The sequence below is a fragment of the Zalophus californianus genome, chromosome 4, assembly GCF_009762305.2.
Source record: "Zalophus californianus isolate mZalCal1 chromosome 4, mZalCal1.pri.v2, whole genome shotgun sequence".
NCBI lineage: Eukaryota > Metazoa > Chordata > Mammalia > Carnivora > Otariidae > Zalophus > Zalophus californianus.
In genome coordinates, this window is record NC_045598.1 from 64,611,660 (window position 1) to 64,633,161 (window position 21,502).

The 21,502-nt window shown below is 38.1% G+C and overlaps 1 protein-coding gene and 1 long non-coding RNA gene across 5 annotated transcripts in view; one reads left to right on the plus strand and one right to left on the minus strand.

Moving 5' to 3' along the window:
- Positions 1–573: 573 nt before the first annotated feature.
- Positions 574–3,828, plus strand: LOC113916937. The gene is made up of 3 exons (XR_003518080.1): positions 574–703; positions 1,261–1,311; positions 3,625–3,828. It is a non-coding gene; the product is annotated as an uncharacterized LOC113916937 (long non-coding RNA).
- A 2,692-nt stretch (positions 3,829–6,520) lies between these two features.
- Positions 6,521–21,502, minus strand: part of USP33 (ubiquitin specific peptidase 33) — a 59,558-nt gene continuing 44,576 nt past the window's right edge. For all 4 annotated transcript variants that reach the window (XM_027614441.1, XM_027614422.1, XM_027614416.1 and 1 more), the window contains exons 20-24: positions 20,393–20,474; positions 19,548–19,656; positions 10,023–10,125; positions 8,045–8,113; positions 6,521–7,702 (exon numbers count right to left, since the gene is read on the minus strand). In XM_027614441.1, coding sequence (XP_027470242.1) covers positions 7,545–7,702; positions 8,045–8,113; positions 10,023–10,125; positions 19,548–19,656; positions 20,393–20,474 — 521 coding nt within the window. In that variant the 3' untranslated portion in view covers positions 6,521–7,544. The remainder of the gene's footprint in view (positions 7,703–8,044; positions 8,114–10,022; positions 10,126–19,547; positions 19,657–20,392; positions 20,475–21,502) is intronic.

Genomic DNA, 21,502 nt, shown 5'->3' on the forward strand with positions numbered 1-21,502 from the left:
AACCGTAACAACCATCTCTTCTAGAATCCTATGCGGCAGGCAATATGCTATGTACTTTTTATCACTTATCCTATTTTAATCTTCCAACAATCCTGAGAAAGATACTATTAATGTCTGGCACCAAAAGTTACTTCTCAGATACACTTCAGAAATGAAGGACTTATTACCAGCAGCCAGGAGTGTTCCATAGACAGCCATGAACTGTCAGCCCCTTCTGGTGTTGTTCAGTGTCACACCTTTTCCCAAGGAGGCCACATCCAAAATGCCTGATCAGTGTAGAGCCACTAGTAGTATCTATCAGGACTGTTGAAACGGGGGGCGCCTGGGTGCCTTGGTTGGGCGTCTGCCTTTGGCTCAGGTCATGATCCCAGGATCCTGGGATGGAGCCCCACATCTGGCTCTCTGCTCAGTGGGGAGCCTGCTTCTCCCTCTCCCTCCCACTTCCCCTGCTGTGTGTGTGTGTGTGTCCATCAAATAAATAAATAAAATCTTTAATAAAATCTTCCTTGTTGGAAGGACTAGCCCTCTCACCTCAACATGGGACAGTTCTAGTGGATCATCCTATCTGTAGAACAACTTGCATCAGCTGATGCATTCCATTAAGATTACATCACGGCTTGACTTCTTCCTCTGCCCAATTCTTCCCTAACCTCACAAATGATGATCCTAAGAGCATTTCCAAATTAATCTGCACACCAATCATGTAAGTATCTGGTTCCTGGAGAACACAACCTGTGACTCTTCACATTTTTCTGATGAGAAAAATGGGCTTAGAGAGGTTATGTAATTTGAACTGCAGAGGCTCTATGTAGAGATATAAATATTGTGGGAACAGAGGAGGTTTGGGAAAGGCTTTTTACAAGGGTTGGCATTCGAGTTATAGCATGAGTTTGCAAAGCAGAGAAAAAAGACTTGTCAACTGAGGGAACTGCATGAATGAGAGTGTACAGGAATGTGAGAGGGGAACTACAAGTAGCCCCAAGTGGCTGGGTTCTAGGGTCTTTGGAACAAGCACTGAAGAAGTAAGGGGGAAAAGACCAGTTCATTGATGGTAAAGAAGATAGCAAAGAAGAGAAAACTGTAGGCTTGGGTGTTGATCCTGGCCAAGTAGAAAGGGCTAAGAGTCCCTCAAATCTTCAATTATCTAAGAGAGGGAAAAGGAGCTCCCTTGCTCTCAGGAGGAAACACAGCCAAGCTCACTGGTGAAAGTCACTCCCTAATTATGGTATATCCCGTTTGCCCTTTGTTATTTTCATCTAGGATCACAGAATACTGAAGATGGAAGAGACTTCAAGATCATCTAATTCAGGGGTTTGTACAATTTTACTGAAGCACTGGCGTTCCTTTTATAAACACAATCTTATGCCAGAATCCAATATATAATCCAAATAAAATGACCTGGGAATTGGCAACCACTGACACCTCCCTTGTCCCTTACTATGGCCTTTAAGGCACTGCCTCAGAACGTGTTTGGAAAACCATTGATGTAGCTCATTCATTCGTTCTTTTACTTTTTCTTTTTTTTTAATAGACTTGATAGGAGCTATACTGGTGCTGGAGATATAGTACTAAGCAAAGCAAGCATAGACCCTACCCTTACAGATCCTGTAGTCTAGGGAGGGAGGTTGACATTCAAGAAATAATTACACAAATACTGTACATAAGTTCAAACTGATAAGCACCATGAATAAAAAGTACAGGTCACTATGAGAGTATGTCCATAATACCCCAAAGTACATGTTCTAAGGTCTTTAGAAAGAAGAAAAAGGGAGGACTTCCTGAGGAAGTAACATTTAGGCTGAATGAGACCTAATGTATGAATGTGCATTTAGGACTTAGTCAAAGGGTGTGGAAAACATTATACAGAGAGAGAAGAGTTGATGCAAAGGCCCCTATGAGAATGGAACTTATAACTACTTATTTGCTTACTACCAATACTACTACTATGACGAGAGATAAGCTACTTTTTCTATGTATATAAGATATGAAATAATGTATCCTAATTGCTATTGTTTTAGATCATATTTTCCATGTCATATTATTCAGAAGCCCCAAGTGGTTATGTAATTTATTTAGCCATTTTTCTTTTTGGGGGTATTAGGCTACTCTACTTTCATGCTATTACAAATGACTGGTTTGATGAATGCCCTTATATTCAAATATGTATCTAGATATTTGAGGGGCTAAATCTTCAAGATTTGGGTAGCTGATTGAATGTGTTGGTATGTTAAAAGAGAGTCTAGGATTCCTGGGTTGTGTGACTGGGGAGATGGAGGTGTCATTGAGGACCACAGGACTTTTACTACTTTTATTAAAAGTAGGAGCAGGCTTAGGGGTGGAAATGATGTGTGCCATTAGGGTATACTGAATTTGAAGTAGCTCATACATCCAAATGAAGCTGCCCAGGAGTCAGTAGAATATATGTGTCTGGGATGCAAGCCATAGGTCAGAAGTGGAAGTACAGATTTGTGAGTCTTCAACATATAAGCAGTAACGGGAACCTGGGTCTGGATTAGGTTTTCTAGGGAGAGCACAAAGAGTGAGAATTGAAAATGTATGTAGAACAAAACCTAGAGAAACTCAAACATTTGGAGGCAAGGAAAAAAAGAGACGACTATAGAGGAGAAACAAGGGGCCAGAACAGTAAAAGAAAAACTGGATAGAACGGTACCCCCAAAACCAGGGAGGAGGTAATTTGAAAGAGAGTCATCAACATTAAGTTATTAGAGAAATTTGCCAGCCATCTATTTTGTGCCACACACTGTGGTAAGCACTAGGAGTAAACAAGACAAATCCTTTTGGTGCTTATTGTCTAGTAGGGAAGATGTTGTTGTACACCACCTAAAAGACCAAGATATTTGGCATACTTTTAAAAAAATTATACCTTGCTTATTTCTAAAAACACGTGGCTTACAAAAAATTAATAGGCAAAATCAAATTTAAAATAATTAAAATGGGAAAATTCGGACAACAAGAAAACAGAAGAATAATGCACAGAAATACATATTCTAGGGTCCTGAACACTTACTTTTTTTTTTTTTAAGATTTTATTTGACAGGGGGAGAGAGCACAAGTAGGCAGAGAGGCAGGCAGAGGCAGAGGGAGAAGCAGGCCTCCCGCGGAGCAGGGAGCCTGATGTGGGGCTCGATCCCAGGACCCTGGGATCATGACCTGAGTCAAGGCAGACGCTTAATGACTGAGCCACCCAGGCACCCCCTGAACACTTACTTTAATTCTGGCAGATGTTGTAATAAGGAAAAACAAGATCAGTTATGATAGTCTCAGTATCCATAAGATAGTAACAAATCAGTTGCTCAGAGGAAGAGTACTAAGACCAGAGATAAATTTGTCCTACAATTTCTCAAAACAAGACTGATAGTGAACTGTATCTTCAACAGCATCTTTATAGTAAATCCAACAGCTAATTTTGTGGGGCTCTTTATTACAACATCTCTTCACCTAGGCTAAAGGCAATTTTTTAAGCTTGGAAGAGGTAAATAGCATAGCCCAGGTAAGAAACTCTTACAGTCTAATTTAGCACAAGGAAAGATTTAAAAGTTTCAACATTTATTATATCACAGATCCTGAACCACTATTCTTTCATTTTCTACAATTCATTTACAGGGTGAAGATTTTGAAAAAGTCCCTCAAAAGGAATCTAGAATGAGAAAATCATCATTTTGCAACCTGTAATGAAAGCACTGACTCAGGCAGTACTCATCAGTAGATAAAAACTATTAGTGGAAAAGTTGATCAGTAACTTTACAATGGAAGAAGTGGGTTCTCACCATCTGAACCCAGATCAATCCTTGTATCATTAAAAGTGGAACAACCAAGTATTATGTGACTCCCTCCTACTTCCTTCCCCTTGCTTCACCAGGCTGATAAATTTGTTAGATGGTTATATTGGTGTCTCCCAATGAACTGCCTTTTGGTATTCAGGCCTTCACATAGTTCCCTCCCAACAAGATAGCAGAAATGACACTATGTCAGTTCCAGTCCTAAACTTTTAGAAGCTGCAGCATTTTCTTTCGCCCTTTTGGAATCCACTGCCATCCAGTAAGATAGATCAGGCTGTCCTAGAGAGAAGCCACATGCAGAGGTCCTGGATGATAAGATCCTAGAAAGACAGAAGCCTTGATGGAGATGAATGTTGTGGCTCAGCCAACAGCACCAAGGCCCCAGTTTTGTTAGGAGCCTTTTTGAACCTTCCAACAGTGTGTCTGCCAGCTCAGTGCAGCCTCATGAGCGACTCCAGACAACCCACAGAATCATGAAAAATAATAAATCCTTATTTTAAAAAAGTTTTGAGGGCTCTGTTACGCTACAAAAACATAGTCTTCAACCTGAGTAGCATCAGGACTGGTTAGCGAACTACACCTGCTGCTATATTCATGAAGTCTCAACCTTCAGTGTCCACAGGTCCTTGGGCAGAAGTTCACATGGCTGAGAAAGAAAACTGACCTTAAACCCAAAGGGCTTATCTGATAAATCTACACCTGAATAGTGGCTATCATAATTATGCCTTCATAATTTTGCCAGGCATGAGTTAGTGAAGTCATTATCTACTTAGCAATTAAAGCCATGTTGGGGCATGGACTGGGATCCTAGACTTTCTGCCATTAGTGACATGTAAAAAGCACTGTAGGACTGTGTTATCTGTCAGGGCATATTATCTGCCCCCCAAATTGAGGAGAGAGACACATTTACTATGTACTTTATATCTTTTAAAGCATTTCCTTTCACAACAACCCAAGAAGGCAGAGACTCATTTTGCACATGAGGAAACCAAGGTCAGGAACTTGTCAAGGTTATACATACAGCTAGTAAGTGGCAGAGTCCGTGTTCAAATATGAGCAACTTAACTACGGTAGATTGATTGCATTAATAGCTTTAATCGTTCATCTCTCTCTGTATCCACACTTTTGCCATGTGACTTTTCAGTTCCTCTCATTAAAAGTAGGTTTTATTCCCACCTCCCTTATTTCTGGGTTTCACCATGTAACTTGGTTTGGCCAATGAGGTATTAGTAGATAGGACACATACAGAGGCTTGAAAACAACTTGCACCTCTGCTGTGACCAAAAGAACTAGCCTGGTGAAGAACACAAGAAACAGAGCCCAACACAAATGAGTGAGCTCAGCCAAGGTCACAAGACCTGCCTCGCCAATTCCCACTGACTGTAAATACATGAGTGAGCTTAGCTGAAATCAGCCAAGGCCTGATTAGCTGAACTCCGCAGACTTGTAAAATAACTAAATGTTTTTGTATACCACTGAGTTTTTGTGGCTGTTACATAGCATTATTGCAGCAAAAGTAACCAATACAGGGGCGCCTGGGTGGCTCAGTCCGTTAAGTGTCTGCCTTCAGTTCGGGTTGGGATTGAGCCCCACCATCAGGCTCCTTGCTCTGTGGGGAGCCCGCTTCTCCCTCTCCTCCCCACTTGTACTCTCTGTCTCTCCTTCTCTCTCTCTCAAATAAATAAAATCTTAAAAAAAAAGAAAGAAATTTACTTGTGACTTCTGAGAGAAGAATAGGTTTTGGAATCAGACACATCTGGGTTTGAATTCGGACGCTTAGTTGTGTGTGCCTGGGCATATTAATCTGTAAACATGTTTAGCCTAGTGCCTAACATTTGCTAAGAATTCAGCATTAGTAGTAATTAGTAGTAGTTGTGTTATTATTAAAACAGTCTTGAATAGCCTGTTGTTTTTTTTCCCCCTGAAGAAATAGTTCTTACCTAATCCCCTGACCTGCAATCCTTCAAAATGGTAACAAGTATATTCAAACTTCTCACCTTAGAGAGTTAGGGGAGTAGCTTCAAAATACAGGGAAATTGCCTCTTTCTGATACAATTAACCACACATAATATTCCAAAGTTTGTTACAAAAATGGTAATGCTACTAACGAATGTGACTAATCCTATAATCTGTTTCAAAAGAATGCAGGGAGATATTATAGAATGGTGAATAACAGCACTGTGATGAAGTTACATTGCCTCTAGTTGGAGGAAACTTGTAACCTCTAGTTGGAGTCCCCTATCTGCCATTTCTTTGCTGTGTGATTTGGGACAAGCCACTTAACCTAAGTCATAAGGTTGTAATGAGGATTAAATATAAGTAAAGCACTTTAGTAGGTTGACTAAAACATCATAAATATCCAATAAATGGCAAGCAGTATTAAAAACAAACTTTTTGATTATCTCCTAATGCCAAAATTACAATAAACACTGGTAATTCAGAGATAGATCAATAACATTGTTGAATCCATAAAGAGGATCATACTCTAATTATGAGGCAGGAGAAAACTTAAAACTAGATATATCTTTTAAAAATTGAAATACATCTTAATGATTAAGCTCATCATTTCATTAAACATCAAAACTTTACATACTATACCAAAATGACTTATTTTGCATACCTCTGATTAAGAAATAACAGGAAGATATTATAATATTAACAAACTTTATACTTTTCATTCTTAATATCCATTAAATAAGTTCAACATCCAAGTTATAAATTTTAAAATCATTTTTATTGAACTAATTATAACAACACTGTTTTAGCTGGTGGCAGTTGCCCCACACCAAAACAAACCCATTGTGAATGCTATTCAACACTCAAAGTAATCCAGTTTTTTTATACTTGGAATATAGCTAAACTTTTGACATCACATAATCAGGCAAATAGCGGTGCATACTGCATACTGTATTATCCAAAAAGACTTTATGCATTTCATTAAAAAAAATCATTTTGCAAGTGGCTTCAGCTTTATCAACAATCTCATCAACACATTCCATACTTCATGCTCTCAAAATAAAAAGTGCCCTAAAACTAACTCTAAGTTTTTTACTGATTTTAATGAATACTATCCAGGGTTATAGGAATTAAAGTTTAACATTTTACAGTATAAGAGGCAATAAGTTACGGATATATGCTGACACAAATTCCACTCAAACTAAATACATCCTTGATACATTCAAAAAGACATACTGTAAATATTAATATGCTAGTTTATATGCTGCAGTGCAAAAGAAGTGACACCCTAACGTTTCCTGAGCTTTAGGAAATTAACATTTTTCTGACTACAATTCTCAATTTAAAATAGGCTCTTTATTATATGAAGCCATGTCAAAACTATACAATTAAATTAGGGTTTTGGAGAACTGAAAAGATTGGTCAGAGTTATGGTGTGTTAAGGTAATGAAAAAGTTTCCAAAGCAAAAGTATTTACAAAGCTACAAAGGATAGTATGGATTTGCATGTAGTATAAAGATCAAAGATAACCTACTGATTACCAAATGATCACAATTATCCCTTCTCTTTCAAAAATATTACACTGAAAGACTTTATGGTAAGTTATCTAGCATTAAATATACCAACCTGTAGTATATCACACATTTTAACACATTCTTCCATAATGCCCAGTAAGAAGGAATAAAATATTAAAAATCAAGAAAATAAACATGCTTTTAGGAATGTTTTTGCATGTGTATGTGAGAGGAAATGAAAATGATTTCTCATTAGAACTCTATACCCTCAAAATTACAAAGACCGAGTTTCTACTTCAATTTTTTCTTCTGCTTGTAGTATATCAGGGTCAACGTGAACAACTGGAGGTCGTAGAATAACTTCAGGCCCTCCACCATAAATAGACTGTAGAAAATTCCACGTTTCTTCAGAAATCTGACCAGAATCTGCTCCTAGAATTAAGTGCAAATAGAAAGAGTAATATTTACAAACCTATATATTCATATTGCAAAACCTTCATAATGTACCCCCCAGCATGAATCCTCCAGGGATAACTGAGTACTAAGGGAACACGAATTTCCAGACTACCAGCCCATTATGGTCTTAGTATTTTTTCCTAGCTCCTATCAACAGCCTTAAACCTTTCCTCAGATAACAAACACTGGCAGCTTTTCTACTATTTGTCCTCCTTCATATATGAATTATATCATTAGGATGGGTAAAAAAGTGGCACAGATGGCTAGTAATGTTATATTCTTAACAGTGACAAATGGCTTAAGTATTAGTCAACTTACCTTGCCTGAGCATCACATTGCCACATTTAGTGACTGCAATTTTAGTGTTATCAATAGGACCTGGAGGATCTAAGTCAAAAGGAAAAACAAAGGATCAAAATGCATACTTTTCAAAGAAATGTACCAAAGAATTACGTATTTCTGTGCCTGAAATAATTGAGGGATGTAACTATATAATCAAATTGATTATTTTGGGGCGCCTGGGTAGCTCAGTCGTTGGGCGTCTGCCTTCGGCTCAGGTCATGATCCCAAGGTCCTGGGATCGAGCCCAGCATCGGGCTCCCTGCTCCACAGGAGGCCTGCTTCTCCCTCTCCCGCTCCCCCTGCTTATGTTCCCTCTCTCGCTGTGTCTCTCTGTCAAGTAAATAAATAAAATCTTTAAAAAAAATTTGATCATTTTGTAGTCAGATTATTAGAATTAATTTTTTTTAAATTGTATTCTTTTTTAAGGGTTTTATTTATTTATTTGACAGAGAGAGACAAAGCGAGAGAGGGAACACAAGCAGGGCAGGGGGGAGTGGGAGAGGGAGAAGCAGGCTCCCCGCCGAGCAGGGAGCCCGATGCGGGGCTCAATCCCAGGACCCCGGGATCACGACCTGAGCTGAAGGCAGACGCTTAACGACTGAGCCACCCAGGTGCCCCTAGAATTAATTTTTAACCATCTTCTGAGCCTCTTCCTTTTGGGTCTTAGTTCCCTCCCCCACCCCAAATAGAACCAAGAAAGAAAAGGAGAGAGGCTCTCTCACTACCATCTAAAATCTCACTTTAACTATCCATTTGATGACCACAGGTTGAAATGCACTTTTAATGTTATAAAAGAACAATTCTTTTATAATTTAAAAAGAAATCATGTAATTCCTGAGTTATTTCAGACTGTCATTAAACTAAAAACAATAAAAGCATTATAAATTGAAATGTTAAAATATATCATTTTTTAATTTAAGGGGAAAAAAAACCTGTTTTCCCCCTGAATACAAAAGTACAGTGCATGTTTATTATTAAAAGCTGTAAAACAAGGGGCGCCTGGGTGGCTCAGTCAGTGAGCCTCTGCCTTCGGCTCAGGTCATGATCTCAGGGTCCTGGGATCGAGTCCCGCATCAAGCCCCACATAGGACTCCCTGCTCCGCGGGAAGCCTGCTTCTCCCTCTCCCACTCCCCCTGCTTGTGTTCCCTCTCTTGCTGTGTCTTTCTCTCTGTCAAATAAACAAATAAAATCTTTAAAAAAAAAAGCTGTAAAACAAAACAAAAAGGCACAAGAAGAAAAAATATTGTAATCCCATTACAGAAAATAGGCAGGTTAAATATCTTTGTGGTCTTTTTACCTTCGCGTATGTTTGCCACTTTTTTTAAATATGAAGGGTTCAAACTATGAATACAGTATTGTAACCTTTTTCATTTATCAAGAACATCTTTTTAATTATCACATACTGCCACAAAAATTATTTTTAAAGTCCGCATAGTATGTTACTGTAATGGTTAAACCATTATGTAACCAATCTTATTGTTGGGTGGATTTTTTTTAACTTTTCAATATTAAGATTGCAGACTAATTTTGTTCAGTTCCTTTATTCCTGCTATGAATATGCTGTAAGTCATGAAATAGGTTTAAAACAACTAACCAGAATATAAGCTAGAATGTTAGATCCCTGAGGGCAGGGATCTTTTTCTCTCTCTTTTTTTTTTTTTAAGATTTTTATTTATTCATGAGAGACAGAGGGGAGAGAGAGAGAGAGAGAGAGAAGCAGAGGGAGAAGCAGGCTCCCAAGGAGCAGGGAGCCCGATGCGGGATTCGATCCCAGGACCCTAGGATCATGACCTGAGCCGAAGGCAGATAGATACTTAACCATCGGAGCCACCCAGGCACCCGATCTTTTTCTCTCTTATTCACTGGTATAATCCCAAACGCATATAGATATCCAAAAAATATTCGTCAAACAAAAAATCAGCAATGAATTTCATTTTTCAGTTAACTACTTACCTCCATCTTTACCCTTCACAAAACTTTCCCATTCTCTAAACCACTGCATACTGATGCAATAAAAAGTAGCTGGAGAATCCTCCTCTTGGAATGCTCTGTTGAGCTACAGGGAGAAAAAAATCAGTCACCTAATATCTAGAACTTGTTTATAGCAGAACAATACAACCATTCTACTTCAGCATTTGATAAGGCCAATACCTCATGAAGAATGTGATGCACATTGATGCTAAGTTATCTTAGTACCACTGTAATACCTATTAGTAAGCAAGTCAGTCTAGGTTATGTCTCAAAATTTCCAAGTACACACACAAAAGAAGAATAAGACACTGGGTAAGTCAAAATGGTCAAGGCAAGTCTTCAAAACAATAAATACTCCACGTATTTATTAAATTTAAATATACTATATCCACTGTCTACCCTTTACTTCTGTTCACTTAAGATATTGGTGGACATGTTGTTACTACAAACACAATGCTGCAATGAATAATCTTGTACATGTCGTTTCACAAACAATATACATACATGTATAGGACAAATTCTCAAATGTGGTGGAACTAAGGTCCCTAAAGATGTTCCACTTCCTCTTCTAAGGCCGAAGGAAATGGGTATGTGACTCAACTAGGCAAAACTCTACTAGAAATGGAAATCTTCAGGAGTCATCTAATGGTGAGAATGAAGTCACTCCTATGTCAATTTTGTTAGCCACATACCCAGGGCTAGCTTGGTTCCTGAAATTCTGGACAATTCAATTTTTCCTTTTGATAAATTTCTTTTTTGCTTAAGTTAGCCAGTGCCTTCAATTAAAGAAGCCCAAGTGAAAGAATAACTGATATAGAAAGAAAGATAGAGGAAAAAGAGCCTAAGGAAAATGAAGGGTATCTGAAATTTACCCAACTGTACTAGGTGTGAAAAGACAGTGAGACTTCTAAAAATATTTCATTATGGGTAACTAAATGCCTATGGTACTATCCAAGGACAAAGACAGCCAAGTCCAGATAATGTCGCTCCTATAATCAAATCTATTAAAACCCTGTCATTGTCCCCAAAGATCCTTACAATAGCACAGAAGTATCTCCATAATCTGGCTCCATGATTTGACTTCATCTTCTAATAACTTTCTTCCTCATTTATTCACTCATGGTCACAAAGACCTCTTTGTTATTCTCAGAACCAAGCAGTTACTTTCCTGTCTCTTAAAGCTTTTGCATGACTACCCCCTTCTTTTCACACATATCTAAATACGTCCCTCACCTCCTTCGAGTCTTTATTTAAATGTCACTTTCTCACTAAGGCCTATCTTGATCACCCTATTTAAAAATGCACCTGACACCTCCCTTCATCACTGTACTCACTGTACTCTTCATCCCTCTTGTTCTGTTTTTTTTTCCTTTTCCAAAGAACTCATTACCTTTTAATATATTCTGTATTTTTTTTTATTAAATATAAGTTATTTATAACTTATGGGCAAGGATCTTTCTGGGATACAAGGTAGTTGTTTCCACAGAACAATGAAAGGCAATGAAAAATGTGGCTGTCTGATGGTTAACACATAAATCAAAGCATGTCTGTCTCAAGGTACAGAATTAAAGTTAGGACTTTCCATGATGCACAACTTATCCCTAGAGAACTGAGATTCCTGAAATGTAATATCAGACTGATTCTACCAGATGAATCCATTTAATTCATAGCATTACTGGGTTTGGATATTTTTAGGACTTCACACTGGAGTATTTCTTATGTGTCTAGGTGGGACTTTTTAAATATTAGGTAACTATAATTACCTCACTAATTTAAAGATACATGTTTTTTCTCTAGTTCTGGGAAATTTCTCTAAACTGTTGCCCTAAGTTGTTTCCCCCCTTCTATTCTCTTCTAAAATACCTATTAAAAAACACTGGATTCTATGTCTATCCAATATTCAAAACTTTTGATTTCCATCTGTTTATCTTTGTGCTTCATTTTAGGAGAAACGCTTCGCAAGATCTTTCAGAACACTAATTTGCTCTTCAGCAGTATTGATGCGGCTATTCAGTCAACTCATCTACTGAGTTCTGCTTTGTTTTTATGATATAATATCCTTACATATCTCCCTGAGGAACAATTGTATTTATTTTAAAGCATAATTTAAGAATTCTATGTATTAGAAGCTATCTAAGATAATTCCTTCTTCAACTGACCTAAGTTTCCGTATTTACTGCTCTATCCAAGCAGAAACCTTTATGCTTGCTGCCTTGTACAATGTAAAGGGCAGAATGCTGAGGTTATTACTGGTATGTCACTTTCAAGCTTGAAGCCTATGCAGTCATTTCCTATGGCCTTTGGTTTGCTTCTTCAGTCTGATCCTATCTACTTTTTTAATTTTTCAGAAACTCTACTTTTCCAGTCTACCAAGGGCACCGGTATCTGTACTTCAGTGTTAAATTTTATACTAACACATAGTTTTGTTTAAAAGAGGGGGGAGGTTCAGTAAATTTATAGTTTTGCAACCACCACCACAAACCAGTTTAGAACACTTCTAACACCCCAAAGAGTTCCCCTGCACCATTATTCTACAGTTTCTACAGTCCATCTCTTGTTCTCAGCCCCAGGAAACCACTGATTTACATTGTCTTTATTATTTCCCATTTTTCAGATGTTTCATATAAATGGAATTTGACATCACATAGCCTTTTCATGTCTATCTTCTTTCACTTGGCATAATGTTTCTGACATGCAACAACCATGTTGTTGCATGCATCAATAGTCCAATCTTTTTTTATTGCCAGTAGTATTCTATTGTAGAGCTACCATATTTTGTTTATCTATTTGCCAGCTAACATTTCAACTGTTTCCAGTTTGAGTCAATTATAAGGAATACTGCTATGAACATCTGGTATAAGGTTGTTTTTTTTTTTAAAGTAAGCTCTACACCTAACATGGGCCTTGAACTCATCACTCCATGATCAAGAGTCACATGTTCTGGGGCGCCTGGGTGGCTCAGTCGTTAAGCGTCTGCCTTCAGCTCAGCTCATGATCCCAGGGTCCTGGGATTGAGCCCCGCATCGGGCTCCCTGCTCGGCAGGAAGCCTACTTCTCGGTCTCCCACTCCCCCTGCTTGTGTTCCCTCTCTCACTGTGTCTCCCTCTGTCAGATAAATAAATCTTTTTTTTTAAAGATTTTTTATTTATTCATTTGAGACACAGAGAGAGAGAGAGAGAGAGAGAGAGAGAGCATGAGCAGGGGGGAGAGCAGAAGGATAAGGAGAAGCAGGCTCCCTGCTGAGCCAGGAGCCCCATGTGGGGCTTGATCCCAGGACCCTGGGATCATGACCTGAGCCAAAGGCAGATACTTAACCATCTGAGCCACCCAGGCGCCCCAAATAAATAAAATCTTAAAAAAAAAAAAGAGTCGCATGTTCTACCAACTGAGCCAGACAGGCGCCCCCTGTGTACAGGTTTTTGTGAACATAAGTTTTCATTTCTCTGGAGTAAATACTCAGGGGTGACATTGCTGAGTCATGTGCTCAGTGTTTATTTAACCTACAAGAAACTGCCAAACTGTCATTTGGCATGTAACATTTTGCATTCCCACCAGCATATGACAATTCCAGTTGCTCCACATTCTTGCTAGCACTTGGTATTATCCACTTATTTTACCCATTCTAAAAATCGTGTGATTTTCATGATTTTTAAGTTGCATTATCCTAATGGCTGCTGATAGTGTACCTTTTCATGTGTTTACTAGTCATACCTTCTTAGAAATAATATCTATTAAAAAAAAATTTTTTTTTTTAAGAGAGAGGAGGATGCAAGAAGGAGAGGGAAAGAGAATTTTAAGCAGGCTCCACTCCATACTCAGCACAGAGCCTGACAAGGGCCTCGATCTCACAACCCTGAGATCATGACCTAAGCCGAAATCAAGAGTCGGATGCTTAACCAACTGAGCCACCCAGGCGCCCCTATTTTCCTTGTTTTTAAACTGAAACATTTGTCTTGAGTTGTATGAATCCTTTATATAGTTTGGATATAGTCTTTTGATGACGTGTGATTTACAAATACCTAGAACTTACACTGGATTTGGTTCTAGCTTCCTAACCTACAACGTTTCTCCCAGTAACACCATTCTCGGTCTTTTCTCCTTTCACTATTCTTGGTCCTACTGAATGTCTAATTCACTGAGATAATATTCCACATTACTTCTGACTATGGAACTTATTTTACACAAAATAAATGAAGAAATAGGCTCACATCCCATGGGAGTCACTGACCTTATCATGTGGCATCACCTAAAAGCTGCTGGCCTATTGAAGACTCAGTTTTTGCATACGGGTGACAAAACTTTATGGGGTTGGTACTATCCTCTATGCTGTGGTAAATGATCTAAACCAGAAACCAATATATAGTGTTGTTTCTCCCATAACCAGAATACATGAGGCTAGGTACTAGATAAATAAAGTAGGAGGATGTATCCACTAGCACCTAATGACATATTCACGAAAGCTTTGCTTCTCATCTCAACTTTGGCCTCTACTAGTTTGGAGGTACTCGATTCTAAAGGGAAACAACAATGGTTTTACTGGACTGAAAGTTGAAATACTCCTCTGGTTATGTATGGTTCCTCACATCACTGAACCAAAAGGCAGAGTGGGTTACAGTACTGGCTATATAAAGGGTGAAATAAAATGACCACTACACAACAAGAGCAAGGAGGATTATAGCTGAAAACCAGATTAAACCCACTGTATTCGTTTCAGAGGGCTGCTGTAACAAATTACCACAAACTTGGTGCCTGAAAACAGCTATTTCATCTCCCAAAGTTCTGGAGAAAAGAAGCCCAAAATCAAGGTACTGGCAGGAACATACTTTAGGGTAGTTAATTAGGGGAAATTCTGTTTCTTGCCTCTTCAAGCTTCTACTTTGTGGCTGTATATTCTAATCTCTGCCTCCTGTCTTCATATGGCTTTTACCTTTTCTGTGTATTTCTTCTGTATGTCTCTTTATAAGGACATTTATCACTGAATTTAGGGTCCATGCAGATAATCCAGGATGACCTCATCTCAAGATCCTTAAATTATTTACATATGCAAAGACCCTTTTTCAAGTAAGGTCACATTCACAGTTTAGGTCAATTCACATAGATTAGGACATGGAGATACCTTTTTTGGGGACCACCATTCAACCCACTGCAAGCACCATTCAGTATTTCCATACCCAGAGGTTAAAAGCTAATAGACAACTAGAGAAATCTAAACCAGGCAAGATTACAAAGACCTCAGATTCTTCTGAAACGATGGTCTGGGTTACTTTACCAGGTAAACACGACCACAACCAACTGAAGTGCCGATTAAGAAAACAGGGAATATGGAACGGGTAAGTGATCAGCTGTAGACATACATTTCTTCCTTACCGCATATATGTATCTCTAAACATTTACCAAATCTGTAAAAAATTATCAATTTACTTTTCAAGTTTTTTTAAAGATCTTATTTATTTGAGAGAGAAAGCACGCACGTGCGCACGAGCGAGCACAGAGGAGGGAGGGCAAGGAAGAAGCAGGCTCCCCACAGAGCAGGGAGCCCGAGGAGGCGGGGCTAGATCCCAGGACCCTGAGAGATCATGACCTGAGCCAAAGGCAGATGCTTAACTGACCGAGCCACCCAGGTGCCCCAATATTCTTTAAATTACAGTATAAAAGAGAGACTGTGACTGAACTGACTGAACTAAAGATGAATGACTAACATCCAAAAGTGGATATAGTGACTCATAGAACTTTGGGTCTCCCAAGTTTAGGAAAAGGTAAGTGCAGCATGTATTAGTACATGAGCTAGTTGCGAGGTGTTAAATAGAAACATGATGCTGTTGCTACTGCTGTTGCTTACATGTATGAATGTGTATGAATGCTGAGCTGACAAGAGGCAGACTTTACTGTACGGCCCATAACGCATCATTTCCATTCATTCTTAGACTCTTCTGTGAAGAGGAGAAGCCTACGTTTTCCAGGATCCCATGCCAGTAGTATTCCAGGTTAGACACTATCAATGGTATATGCTATATATGGAAGTCAGGAAAAGAAATTTTTTCTCCCCTCTGGTGGGAGCTGTGACTGAGGCATCCACAGATGGCATAAATAGGATTTTGCCACCACTTCCAAGAATCCTTCACTTGGTATCATAGGCTAACCTCTTTAACAGCAGCATCTTGCATTTTATGAGCACCCTCAGAATAACCCACCAGGATCCTGAGATTAGCAGCTTATCAGGCTTATTAGATTTCTGAGCATTCGCCTGAGATTTACCAGTGGCAAGCAGTAGAGATAATTCCCAGAGTTTTTGCACAATTTTTAATTTTTTAACTTTGAAACAATCTCAAACTTACAGGAAAACTCCAATGTAACACAAAGAAATTTTCTTTCCTCAGACCACTGGCAGTAAGTTGCTAAACATGTTCCTTTCCTCCAAACATGGTGCATATTTCATATGTACAAGGACATTTTCCTACACAACTAACACAAATAACAAAAATCTGGAAATAAACATTGATATGAATCAGCCATTTCTCCAAGGAAGGCTGGTACCTTTTAGTGGAGAAAGATGTCAAGAAGCCAAAACCTGATGAGAGCTAGGTATGTTTAATCCTACTGAAATTATCATTGCTCCCAGCCCCTTTTAATAACAAAGTTAGGGAATTAACATATGTACATCATTTGTTTCTATATATGTATACGCACACACATTTGTACCTATGTATGTATGTATGTATGACCATGAGTTCACAAAGGTACCTACAAGTCCAACCTAATACTAATAGCACAATCCATTTCAGTTTTCTCCCTCACCACATTTGTAACTCTCTTATTTGACAATGAGAAATCTGGCTCTCATTGTACTTATTATTTAATAAATTCTATATATGGAACCAATCCCTAAGTCTATCACCCAACATCCCGTAATCCCCAGCCAACATGGGTATCCGTTCTCATCTTGCCTGGGCTTCAACACCCTTGACTGGGTGCACACCACATAAGAAGCTTTCCTTAACCTGTATAGGCTCTGAAACCCTTCAATACCCCCATTCCTACCTCCAGCATGGCAGCCTACCCTACTCCCAGATTTCCTGAGTCAGCAGTGGTCTTCTTGACCTTCACTGCCCAGTCCTTTCAGTAGTCGTTTAAGTCTTTCTTTGCCTATATTCTTATTATACTCAAAATACTTAGAATGGCTCCTTTCCCCAAGCCCTAACGGATATAGTCATTAGCCATTTATTTAAGCATTCATGGAATGAACTATTTTAAATATTCAACAAAAATTTGCCTCCTTAGGTTTAGGAAACAAATGAGGCCCAAGCACAATAAACAAATCGATACCTATACTATCTTCCTGTGTGTGTGAAAATTTCTTCACTTTAGGCAACAGCACACACAAACAAATCCTAAATCCATGAAAAGAAGCAGGTGTATGTGTGTATGTGTAAACGTGTGCTGGGCAGCCGTAACATGAAACATACTGTTCATCTGTCTATTTAACAACTTCCCCTTTTACTGAATCTCAATTTTCTCTTAAAAAATTACCATCCCTCCACCAATACAGTCTTAGTAGGGTTTTTTTTTTTTTTTAAAGATTTTATTTATCCATTCGCCAGAGAGAGACACAGCAAGAGATTCCGGGAACACAACAGAGGGAGTGGGACAGGCAGAAGCAGGCTTCCCACTGAGCAGGGAGCCCGATGCAGGGCTCGATCCCAGGACTCTGGGATCATGACTTGACCAGAAGGCATACGCTTAACATCTGAGCCACCCAGGTGCCCTCAGTCTTAGTAGGATTATCAATGCATATGCCTCTAAGGTGACCCAAATTCTAGGATTCCCTACTGGGGATTTGGGTCATAATATACAGTTGGAGCTATGCTACTGACAATAGCATTTTGAAAAGACTTACTTCTTGCTACCTACATAATTGGAACTGTACTAGTTCGTGTCCATAAAACCTGGTTGTTTAACAGTGTACATAAAATAGGGGCACCTGGGTGGCTCAGTCGTTAAGCGTCTGCCTTCGGCTCAGGTCATGATCCCAGGGTCCTGGGATCGAGCCCCGCATCAGGCTCCCTGCTCGGCGGGGAGTCGGCTTCTCCCTCTCCCACTCCCCTGCTTGTGTTCCCTCTCTTGCTCTCTCTGTCAAATAAATAAATAAAATCTTTAAAAAAAAAAAAAAACAGTGTACATAAAATAATAACCTAGGGATGCCTGGGTGGCTCAGTTGGTTAAGCGTCTGCCTTCGGCTCAGGTCATGATCCCAGGGTCTCCATCTGCCTGCTGCTTCCCCTGCTTGTGCTCTCTCTCTGACAAATAAATAAAATCTTTGAGAAATAATAATGATAATAATAATAACCTAGACTGGTAATATGCTATAATTAACCAGTAATACTATGACTGTTTCTCCTCTTTAATTACTTACTTTATTACTTTTCAATGACTTCATTTTGCCTCTCTGAATTAGTGCATGTTAAATGTTTCTTTTTTCTCAACCACTGTGATGTTTTAAAACTTCAGAGCCTAAGACCCTCAAATAGTTCTGAGCCCACAGAAAGAACCTGAATTTGCATATGGATGGGTCATTCAGTCAACATATACACATTTAAATGATTCTGAGTAGAGTTGGCACACAATGTTACATTTTAGCTTCAGGTAGAGGACAGTGATTCCGTAAGTTTATACATTATACTGTGTTCACCACAAGTCTAGCTGCCATCTGTCTTAATCCATCCCTATTACAGTATCATTGACTATATTCCTTATACTGTGCCTTTTATTCCTGTGACTTATTCATTCCATAACCAGAGCCTGTATCTCCTACTCCCCCACATTTAGATGGTTTTTAATTTACTTGCATGTTGATCCTTTTCAAAAAGTAGATAATCTGATGTATTTTAAAACTGCCAAAGACTAATTCCACTGTATTGGTAACTGTGAAAACTGCAGATATAGTTTACACTTCCTTAAAAAGATCAAACAGATTATTTCTAAAAAACAAAAACAAAACACCCAAAAACAAGCAAACAAATAAGAAAAACCTAGTTGTTTAGCTCTTCCCATTGATTATGTGACCACTTTCGGATTGTTGCTTGCAATCAAGGAATGCTTCATAATATACTCATTTTGAAGGGTATATTTGTAAGTATAGACAGTCCCACAAAACAATACTATATTTCACAAAAAGATGGAAGTAGAGAATGCAGTCTGGGTATATGCTTTCAGAAAAACACTAACTAAAGAAAACCTATAATCTGCCATTTCAGTAGATTACTTGCAAATGCCAATCCGTAAAACAAAATTTATTACCAACCATGAAAATAAAACCCCACAAAAGAACTTAACTCACTAGAATTTTAGTGACCTGTCTCTCACTGTTATACACCCAGAACACTTAAAATCTATTACAACTCTTTCATCTAATCATTTCATTAATATAATATAGTTAACATAATAATAGTTCTACTAATTGTCTGTTCTTTATCCTAGATCACATTTACAATTCAAAAAGCATCACTTTACCCGAATAAAAATTTCCAATTCAGTTTTTCTTCTTTTTTCAATTTTCTCCACCTCAATTTGGCAAGTGTGACAAATGTACAGATGGTTGACAGCTGGTCCTCCTCCATACCTAAAGCATGAAGAATTTAATCATTATGATAATGCTGAAGAAAGTGGATGCTCTAGGAAATTTGTCTCCAACTTTGAGTCAATGGCTAAATCTCTAGTAAAGAATAAATCCCCACAGAAAAATTCTCAATCATAATTAAACTAATGTAAAAATCATATGATTATAACAACTTGATTTTGTTTATCAGGGTCAACGACTCAAATTTATTGACTAACCCGCTTTATATTTCAACTTTCCCTTACGGCTATTTCTGCTACCAAATATGTTAGTGGCAACAACACAAAGTAAAAGAAGTGGCTTTCAAAAATTACAATACAACATAAATCATAGTTCAGTGCAGCCATAGTCTTAATCAAGTTTTAATCAGAAGGAGGCTTTTGCTGGCCTCTCAAGAATTTTTTCAGTATTTAACTAAGAAAACATAGTAAGGAAATTATATATGAATGTTTTAAAATAAAATTTAAAACTCTAAAATTTCAGAGTTAAATATCACCTATGCTTTTACAGAGACAGACAATTAGAACATAAAAATTAGGATTATATTATCTAGATTATGGCCACATTAACTACAAAGTCTTCCTATTCAAACTTCAGAATGAATAATGATGGAAAACAGGATTTTCTACATAAGCAACATAAAGCACAAGGAGCATATGTGAAATAATACAATTCCCTTTTAACAAGTTTCACCAACTGATTTTCACAATACCATACTGTCTGATTTTAAAAAACAAACCTGCTATATAGGTTATCCCAAATGTTCTGAGGCAGCATCAAAACCAGGTCTTCAATGTAACCAGCTTTTCGTGGAGGAACACCTAAAAAAGTTCAGATGGGTGTGTCTCATTCTTAAATTCCTTTATACAACTTTCAAAGGTAAAACGCATTTCTAAACTGATTAATCACTGGCATTTTTAAATCATTTTTCTTAAAAATTAATAAGCATTTCTGGTGATTATGTTCCTAAAAATGAACATATTTCTTGAAGTACAGAAAAATCAGCTAACCAAGATCTTCAAGTAACTTATGTAAATCTTTACTAAACCTTTACTATGTACTGGGAGAAATCAAAGAAAAATAGGAGACAAATCTTTCCTTCATAGAGCTTGAGCTAGCAAAAGAACTGAGGCATTTATATACCTAACTATAATAAAAGGCAGTCACAAATAAATACCATTAAAAGTTTATGGGGAGATTCAGAACTGGAAGAGCATTATGTTAGTAGTTCAAGTGGGGAAATAATAAGAGATAAATTCACATACAGAAACTTTCAAGGTTTAGGTTTCTATATCCACTACAGGATATTCCTACTATCTCTTGTGGTTTCACTACAAAAATAGTCAATTAACAAGAATATTGAGTCTTGGGCGCCTGGGTGGCTCAGTCGTTAAGCGTCTGCCTTCAGCTCAGGTCATGATCCCAGGGTCCTGGGATTAAGCCCCACATCGGGCTCCCTGCTCAGTGGGAAGCCTGCTTCTCCCTCTGCCTCTCCCGCTGCTTGTGCTCCTGCTCTCACTATCTCTGTCTCTGTCAAAAAAATAAATAAAATCTTAAAAAAAAAAAAAGAATATTGAGTCTTCAACCATGAAATTTAATCAAGGTGTCACACTAAGGTGTTATTTTTCATGGGTACAAACACGAACATAGCCGATCACAAAGGCTTAAGTTATATGTAGCAAATACGTATATGAAGCTTTTTTGTTAAATTTCAAATACATTTTCATACTTAGGAAAAGAGCCACCTATTAATTTAGACAAAAGGGATAAGAATCATGGACACAGCTGGCAGCTGAATGCCTTTCGGCCGAGAAAAACAATGTGTAATAGAAGTGCTCACTGTACCATA